Source organism: Gastrolobium bilobum, unplaced genomic scaffold (genome assembly GCF_033153095.1).
Source record: "Gastrolobium bilobum isolate Gb01-03AN ecotype WA unplaced genomic scaffold, APGP_CSIRO_Gbil_v1 utg75785, whole genome shotgun sequence".
NCBI classification, from domain to species: domain Eukaryota; kingdom Viridiplantae; phylum Streptophyta; class Magnoliopsida; order Fabales; family Fabaceae; genus Gastrolobium; species Gastrolobium bilobum.
Window position 1 is genome coordinate 30,522 of NW_026898701.1, and position 9,352 is coordinate 39,873.

The 9,352-nt window shown below is 37.0% G+C and overlaps 1 protein-coding gene across 1 annotated transcript; it reads left to right on the forward strand.

Moving 5' to 3' along the window:
• Positions 1-1,512: 1,512 nt before the first annotated feature.
• Positions 1,513-8,896, forward strand: LOC133318495 (probable ubiquitin conjugation factor E4). The gene is made up of 17 exons (XM_061520496.1): positions 1,513-1,533; positions 2,199-2,368; positions 2,490-2,688; positions 2,883-3,022; positions 3,112-3,334; positions 3,489-3,581; positions 3,755-3,958; positions 4,051-4,163; positions 4,290-4,401; positions 6,572-6,652; positions 6,738-6,901; positions 6,977-7,070; positions 7,211-7,333; positions 8,019-8,111; positions 8,197-8,376; positions 8,599-8,691; positions 8,786-8,896. Exons 1-17 carry the CDS (start codon positions 1,513-1,515, stop codon positions 8,894-8,896), a joined length of 2,214 nt encoding a protein of 737 aa, XP_061376480.1.
• The last annotated feature ends 456 nt before the right edge of the window (positions 8,897-9,352 follow it).

Consider the following 9,352-nt stretch of genomic DNA (forward strand, 5'->3'; position numbering starts at 1 on the left):
AGTAGAGCTTCCCTTGTCTAACACCATAGCCAAGGATCTCCTGATTTTGGTTTCCCTGAAATACACAAAAATCAGGCCAGAAAATTACATGACAATTCAATGCATTCGTTAATTTACTAACGGAAAGTAAATTAAAGTCCAAAGTAGGTACAACAAGAACATGATCAAGTGTCAGTCGAGGGGATAAGGAGAGGGTGCCTTGACCAGTAATGGGGGAAGTGCCCCCATTGGCAGTGGAAACATGGGATTGGGTAGAGGGATAGAAGGAGGAAAGATCAGTTTTATCACGAACCATGTGATCGGAGGCTCCAGTATCAATTATCCAAGTTGAATTCCGAGATAAAGTAGAGAAAGCAAAGGACTTACCCAGGAGGCCTTCATATACGGTATTGGCAGAGGGATTACCAGGGGAAGAAACACTGTCAGGGACGGTAGTCATGGCAGTGGTGGAGACATTCCGACGAGGTCGTTTGGTGAAGTCCCACCAGTCAGGATAGCCGATGAGTTCATAGCATTTGAGTTTCGAGTGACCCGTATCACCGCAATGAGAGCAACGAAGAGAACTGAACTTGGACGGGTCTTTGCGAGGCCGTTGAGACAGAGGACCAGAAGAGGGACGTGGTGTAGTGGTGACTAAAACAGAGGAGTCAGAAGTGGCAACAGATCGTCCCATAGTAAGACGCTGTTGGGCTTTGCGGCGAACATACGCGTACGTGCGTTCCAGGTCCAATTTGGGATCCTTGCGAAGGATTTCTCCTCGAACCGATTCGAATTCCTGATCCAGGCCATTGAGAAAGATGTGGACACGAAGTCTAGCCATGGACGCATGCATCTGAACCACACCAGCCACAGTCGCGTCTTGAGTCGTCGTTCGGTGATCAATTTCTTGAAAAATCGCGAGTAGATCAGTGTAGTAGACAGAGAGAGGACGACCATTTTGTTTAGTGTTGAAGGATCTCTGATTGAGATCAAACAAGCACGTTTCATCCGATCCATCATAGAAGGTTCGAAGAGCTGCATCCCAGACTTCATGAGCGGTGGCCAGCCGGAGGAAGCGTTGCATCAGGGACGGAGCCATGGATTCGATCAGCCAGCTCTTCACGCGGTTGTTGTCGGTGACCCAGGTGGCATGCGTAGGATCCGCAACCGGTGGCTTCGCCGTGGCACCTGTCAGAAAACCAGATTTGTTACGTGCGCCTATGCGCATTTCCATTAGCTGCGACCACAAAGGATAGTTGGTGTCATCCAACACAACCGTGACCGGAAATGAGGAATTATCATGGTGGATCACGATGTTGGAAGGATTGGGCGGTGCGGAAGAGGAGGTGGAGTCGATCTGGGTGTCGATTGGAGAGTCAGGAGTTACGGTGGTCATAGTGTTTAGGGCAAATGAATTTGGGGAAAAAAAATGTGGTACGGGTTCGGGTATGGATTCGGGTAGGGAGAATAAAAGAAAATTAAACGTGGGGAATATTCATAGAACAGGACACAAGGATCGAAAGCTCTGATACCATGTCAAAAATTGGATACTGGGTAATACATCTATATTCATTCATAATAATCATCTCCAAATGGAGGTATTTATACAGTAATGTTGGTTCTCAAACCATCCTAAAAATATGTAACAACCTGTAACAAACTTCTATAGATCAACAATTCTTATCTAATTCTATATTAACAAACATTTAAAATAAACTAACAACTTCTATCTTTTAACAAAGTTGCAGCAAATTTTTAACACTAGGATACACGTGCGGATCCTAGGATACACGTGCGGATCCTATCAAAACAAAAAAAACTAAAAAAATCCAGGATTCGGACGCGTATCCTGTGTTGCTGCAAATTTTCCCTTCTGCCAGTCACATAAGAATACTTTCCCCATATTTTATATATACATATCGAATTTCATTTTTGGGTGAAATTCGATATGTTGAGATGCAAAGGGTAGTGGGTGGGGGTTTCGGTTTTTCTTTCATTTGTTGAGGGAGAGAAGTCAAATTCCGTTTTCTGTGGGAAATTAAAGAACCCGTAGCAGGCGGTTTTGTTGCAAGCAAAAAAGAAGAGCTAAAAAGAATTGAAAAAATAATATTTAAAACTCAGTCACCTTAACTCATAGATAGGTTAGTTATATTTGATTACCATTATGAGTTGCCTTAGTTGACTATCTCGTGCAATAACAGCTAGTGTTTTTGTGTTAGGCAAGATATATTCTTGCTTCCACTTTGTCAAACTCATTTGATTGCTGGGAAGATGGCTTACTGCTTCTTGCTTTGAGTGTTACAGACTTACACCCATTCGTCGTACTCTTGTTTCTTTATATTTGCAACCCGATATTCTTGCTTCCACTTCTTGAAAATTCTATGTTAAGGTCTATATATTTACTACACGAACCTTACTTGTTGGATTTATTTAGATGGAATATTTTATTATTTATTATTGAATTGTGTTCATTTTTTGACGTATTTTTGTTTCTCTTGCTTAAAATCCAGGCCGTTTATTGAGTTATCAAATTCTCCATTGTTATCAGATTCTCAATTGTTATCGTCATTCTCCACTATCAAAATTATCATGAATAGATTGTATGATGGCCTTGCTAAAGTTCTTTTCATCCTACTTGAAAGGCCAGATACTAGTGAAAATGTACTTGAGTACGTTGCGGAGGTGATAAATTTAAGTGCTGATCCAATGGTAAATTATATATTACCAGAATTTAGAAAGACATTTTTTTTTAACGATGGTGAAATAGGATTCAGTAACTTCTTTCATATTTATTAATTTCTTTTCTTCATATTTAGTACCGAAAGTTTCTGTCTTTTTTAACTTTTTCTTTGTTATTTATCTTGTGAGAATACTGAATATGTATCATATTTTTTTAAAAACAGGATGACAACACTTTACGGGCAGGCACGCTTTTAAGTGTCAGTGCCGTCATGCTTCGTCTATGTGAGCCATTTTTAGATGCAAATTTAACAAAAAGGTTTGATCCAAAATACGTACATTGTTCAAACCGTTTGAAGCTAAGGTGAGGGATTTGTAAATTAAATAGTAAACTTCCCATGTAAGTTTCATGTATCTCTGTAGTGGTAATTTTTTATTGTAAGCCTGTTTTAGTGGGTTGGCTGCTCGTCGTATATCATCATCAGAAGAAGTTTCTGAATGGCTTGATAGTAAATACCCAGCTAAGGCTGAGGGGATCAATCAATATAATGATGCTCAACAATCTCAAGACGCCAGCAGTTCTCATGATGAAATTTGCGAAAGGTTCTTTTTAACTGCAAGAGTCCTCAACTTAGGCCTTATAAATGCATTTATTGAGTACGAATATTTAGTTCAGGTAATCACATGTCCCTTGTTTGGTTAGAATTAAAGATTGTTCGTATTATTATTTTATGGGAGCTAAGTTTTGATGTTGCCTTATTTCTTATGTGCTTCGAATGATTTCTTTCATGTTATGTAAAATATAAAATCTGGAGTCATATTATATCCAGGTTAATAGTGCGTGTGGTAAAGGTGTTCGTGAATTGGAACGACGCCTGTTTTACTCTCGCAAAATGCTTCGTTATGAAGCTCAGTTATTGGAGGTAGGTCTTATTTTATTTTCTCTTGTTGGAGTTGCTTGTTATTTCTATAAGCATGTGCACATGCAGTAATACACATGAAAATGAAATAAGTTTCTAGCTTAAATGCTTTTTTTAGCTTTTTAAAGTTTCAATATTGCATTTTGATTTTATTGGCTTCACATTATTTCCCTTAGGATAATAAACTGATTGGGAATGCACTTTCCTTCTACCGCGTGATGATTGTTTGGCTTCTTGACTTGGTTGGGGGAGCTAAGATGCCTCTACCACCAATTTTCCCAATGGAATTTGCTGCCCTACCGCAGTTTTTTGTATTAGATGCCATGGAAGTTCTAATATTTGCTTCTTGGATTCCAAAGGCATTAGATGGAGTGATGCTGGTAAACTTCACCTCCTCGAGTATTCCTTGGATTAATATTTATCTCCAAGTTCTTTTTATGCAGGATAATGCATTTACATTCTTGTTTTACAGGAGGAGTTCATGGATTTTATTGTTATGTTCATGGCCAGCCCTGAATTTATCAAAAATCAATATCTTAGTGAAAAAATGGTGAAAGTCTTGAACTGTTGGATGCCCAGTAAGAGGTAATTTGGTTTATGATAAAATTGGCATATTTGGTTATTATTATTATTATTATTATTATTATTATTATTATTTTTGTATTGCTAAATCTTGCTTGATGTCCCTGCCTTATTCCCTTTTTGCTGTAGCTTATCTACTACAGCTACTCTATTTGAAGGGCACCAATTGTCTCTTGAGTATCTTGTGAGGAATCTTCTAAAACTTTATGTTGACAGTGAGTTCACTAGTTCTGTACATGAGGTTAGTCTATATTTTAAGGCTGTGTTCCTGGCATGACGGGGTAATTTATTTTTTTTAAATGCCGTAAATGTTCTATATTGAAGGCGAGCTTCAGGGCAGTAGTAAAGTTGCTTCTTGTGACTGAAAGGTTATGGGTTTGAGTACAGAAAACAATTTCTTTGCAAGAATGCAAGGGTGACCTCATCCCTACCCTCGCAAGTCGGGGAGTGTTGTGCACCGAGAGTTTGCCGTAAATTTCTATAATAATATGAGGAATATATTTGAATTAATAACCTCTAGATTATTGTCTTGAAACTCAAGCTTGAGGATCAAAACGGGGTTCTATGTGAGTCATGTTTGTGGTCCTATTTGCTAAATGGTGACATAAGGTGGTTAAATAAATAGGTTTGATTATAATCCTACACATGTCATTGACTAGCAATGTCAGCGGAACTTATGAATTTTATTTCAACCTCTTTCATCATTTTTTGTAGCTTGTTGCTACTCACGGCAAGTGCACCGATCGTACAAGTAATATATGATTAAGTAAGAGATCGTTCCCACGAGGATTACGGTTCAAGCACTAATTCACTATCGCAACTTAGTTGGACAATCGAAAGTGTATTTGGAAACAGGATTTGAATTGCAAAATTAAAATATTAAATATTAAGCTAATTACTTGCGAGAATTAAAGACAAGAAATTAAAGATGTGATTTAACTAATAAAATAAAAACGTAGTTAGGGGTTCGATTTCCTTTAATCTCCTTATTATGATTCGAAGTCCTTCTTTACGTTAACCGTCCTTAATATCAATCTAACCAATTCTTTCGCGTGTTATTAGAGCTCAATCCCTTGTTACCCTAAAACCTTTACAAACTTGGAAGAACCCTAGTTCCCCGGTTATTCCCCAAGAATGCAAGCATTAAGTTCAAGAATCTTAAGGTTACGCAAATTCTATGTCTATCCCTAGAATCATAGCGTTTACGATGAAGTTATCAGATATGGATCACACACCAACATCCCTATTGTCATGCATTTATCGATGATCATTATATAAGATTCAAGCCTATATAAAGCATTAAAAACAGATAACTTCATTCATGATAAAAAGGAAAATTAACGTACGAATTGTTCAAAGCATAATAAATCGACTAAAATCCATCTAACCCTAACTACTTAAAGAACTAGCCGGACATAGCAAAATCAAGAACAAAAGAAAATAGAAAAGCTCCCCCAAACTCCATAGGTGATTGGTGAATCCTCAATATCTCCAGTGGAAGCTTGATGTCGATCCGTCTCCGCCGTTCACGAACATGAATCCGATGTTTCTCCGCGTTCCTTCGGCCTCCAAGCGTCCAGAATTGTTTTGTGATGTGAAAGTTATTCTTTTGGTTCCCAATGGTGTTTTTTTATAGGTCAAGAGTTCGTATCTTGATGAAACACCTTGAATGGGCCTAAGTTGGGTTTCTGGGGCGCTTAAGCTTGCTTCATCGCGCTTAAGCCCCCTAGAACGGTGATTGCAGAATTCGCGTTGCGCGCTTAAGCGCGATCTTCCAGTCAGAATTTTCTTCTTCCAGCGCGCTTAAGCCCTGAGTTAGGGGCTTAAGCGCCCATAGGCCGAGACTTTTTGCGTATTTTGGAGGCTTAAGCTTCCTTATTGGGGCTTAAGCTTCCATTGGCAGAGGCTATTGGCTTGTTTAGGAGGCTTAAGCTTCATGATGGAGGCTTAAGCTTCCTCTCTAACAACTTGATAAGATCTTAAATCTATCTTGTTTTTGATCTTCCTCTATCATCTCTTGATCTCATATCTTCTAGTTGTGATCTCTATATATCCAATCTTCATCTTTTGACTCCTTTTGTCAACAAATCCCTAAAAAATAGCAAGGATGATTCAATTAAACAAAAATTCAGATAATGTTCATGATTATCCTATTAAAACCCTAGTTTTTGACTTGTTTAATTAGATAATTCATATTATTTTAGTCCATAAAACAAGATAAACTAAAGGTTTATCATAACTCATAGTTTAATTCCCCAAACATGGTTTCCTATATACACACATATCGATAGGCATATTCCATTCCATGGATTTTAAAAATTTAAATAATTAATTTTTTTGTGTTGTTGAATTCAAGAAAGGACGTCTGTTGTTGACTAGCTATTGTCTTAATTGTCTATTGTTTGTTGTAGTTCAAAGACTTCCACCGTCATATAGCTGAACTCCTTGAATACCTGTGGCAGGTCCCTAGTCATCGTGATGCTTGGAGACAGGTAATGTTTTAAAAACATTTGAATTTTGTTATCTCACACCATACTAAGCTGTCTCTAATTTTCGCTAAACTTAATTTTCTTCCAGATTGTTGAAGAGGAGGAAAAGGACGTCTTTCTGAATTTCTTGAACTTTCTGATTGATAATAGTATTAATCTATTTGATGAAAGTCTGCACCAAATTCTTGATCACAAAAGGCAGGCAGTTGTAGCGGCTGAAGAGTTTACAAAGGTGAGTTTTTGGTCTAATATGTAATTATGTATCTGCGTTTGTTTTTAAATTTAAGTTATGTAATAAAGCATATAATGCTGGATAATTTTGCAGAGTATTCGGGTTGTTATTGGGTTGGTAAGTGAACATCTCAGGCTGCTTGCATTTGCTTCGGAGCATTTTACTGCTCCATTCCTTCTTCCTGAGATGGTAATTTTTCTCTATTTCCAACCCTTGCATGTTATTCATCTTGTCATTTCATAAAACAGTATTAGTGGCTAAAGTATAATGTTCCTCTGATATTTGCTATTCTGCTTATGAGTCTAATCTTATTTTCCCACTTTTACAAGGTTGGAAGTGTGGCTAGCAGGCTCAATCGCTTTTTGCTGCAATTGGTGAGTCCTCAGAGACAATTTCTTACTCTAGAAGACCACGAAATTTACGAATCTCGTCCAAAGAATTTGCTAAAGCAGGTTGGCATCAACTATTTTTTGAAATTTGTAGAGTGAGTACTTTTTCTCATGTTGATTAAGTATGACGGGAGAGATGGTATGCTATTCTTTTGCGGTCTATAGGTTTAAACATACCTGTATCAGGATTGGTCCTTATACTGTTTCTTTGATCATAGGAATTTGAAGAACTTCAATTTTGGGCTGGTTCCATTTTACATGATCTGGAATTTTGACTTTTGAGCCTTTGAAAAACCACTTATTGACTGTTGGAGATATAAAATCGTTCTCGGGCCTCTAGCTCTCTACCCAACCGCTTAAGTTTTAGGAAAGTTGGTCCTTGACATTGTATTAGAACCTTTAAGACCTGGTGAGGAGTTTAATTCTTGCCTCTTAGCCTCTTTTAGAGAAATATAATATAAAATCATTAACGTAGTTTTCACTTAACAGGTTAAGTTTTTATGTTCAATTGATTCCTTTATTTTTATTTTTATATTTAATATTAATGCTAGTTTGATTTGTCTTTTTCGGAGAGGGATGTGGGGAGGATTTCTCTTCAGATCATTTAAAAAAAGAGATATAGTTATCATTGAAGTTCCACTTTGGCACCAGAATCTTGTGTGTCATATATGTTACATGACACTAATGTATTACAAATAACTTTATTTTTTCATAGAAAATCATTAAACTTTAAATTATTCATTTGAAGATTGGGCGAGTATATGTTCATCTGGCTAGAGGTGACACAAAGTCCGTCTTCCCGGCTGCCATTTCAAAGGATAGTCAATCATATAATGATGAGGTAAGTTTTGTGAGACTTTTAGTATACTTCAAAATTGTTCTGTTTTACCATAAACAAATGCAATCTGACTGCGAATGTGCTGCAGTTGTTTTTTGCTGCAGCAAATGTCCTGTACAATTACAGAATTGATGATGGCGATGAGAGAATTTTCAGGGAATTTATTCAACTTGGTGCTAAAGCTAAATTTGCAGCTTCAGAGGCAGATGCCATGTATACCGAAGCTACTCTAGGAGAAATACCAGATGAATTCATTGATCCAATTAATGTATGATCTAGGCTTCTTTCTGTGTTTGTCTTTGAAATTTAATAGTTTTATGCTGGCTAGATGCATGTTTGGTTTCCATTATTTTTGTTGAAAGAATTGTTTTTTTTTTCCTTTACTTTTCTTTCAAAAGCTCTCATAAATTTTAATTATAGAGTGTTTTGAATGCATAAGTTGATCTAAACACAAACAAAGAGTGCATGACCTTTTTTGTTTATATTGTAGCGCACCTTGATGAAAGATCCAGTTCTGTTACCTCCCCCTTCAAACACGATAATTGATCGATCTGTCATTCAGAGGCTTCTTCTTACTAATAATGTATATACCTTTTGACCTTTTGTCCTCATTACTGATGTTCATATAGAGAAGAGGTTCTCTGGATTATTCTCTTCTGATTGCTTTATTTGTGCAGACTGACCCATTTACCCGTTTGGCACTCACTGCGGATATGCTGCGACCTGCTGGTGTACTAAAAGCAAAAATTGAGGAGTTTGTAAGATCTCGAATGAAGGATAGTAAATAAATAAACTTTCGTGATGCTCATGGTGCATTTTATTTTCATTGCCTTCTCTAAGCCAACATGAGAGACTTCAAAGGGAGTAATTAGTTTTGATTTAACTGAGATACAGAAGTCAAAATTGGTTCTGTTTGAGTACTTGCTAATTTGAATGAAATATTTTGTTTGAAGTAAAGTGTTGGTGTCCATTTCCCAAATATATTATTGTGCTCTGTTATGTCATTACTGCTGATATTGATCAAACAATTTCAATTGTTGTAACCTCCTTGAACTTGGTATTTTGTGATTTATTTTGTGCCAGTTTTTTTTCTTTTCATCAAATTTCCAGCATATAAGTAGCTCTATATTTGACTTGCTCAACAGTGTGTTTTGCCATATTCGTAGATTATTAGACTAAATCGGAATTGAAAGATATAGATTATGGACTGCCATGTATGTGAATTCATAATCACCCGCTGAACT

Excerpts from the sequence above, each read along its gene's own strand:
- LOC133318495 (XM_061520496.1), top strand. The coding sequence starts at position 1,513 with ATGTCAAAAATTGGATACTGG. Across the intron at positions 1,534-2,198 it reads TGTCAAAAATTGGATACTGG|GCAAGATATATTCTTGCTTC; the intron begins GTAATACATCTA and ends TTTTTGTGTTAG. Across the intron at positions 7,071-7,210 it reads CATTCCTTCTTCCTGAGATG|GTTGGAAGTGTGGCTAGCAG; the intron begins GTAATTTTTCTC and ends CACTTTTACAAG.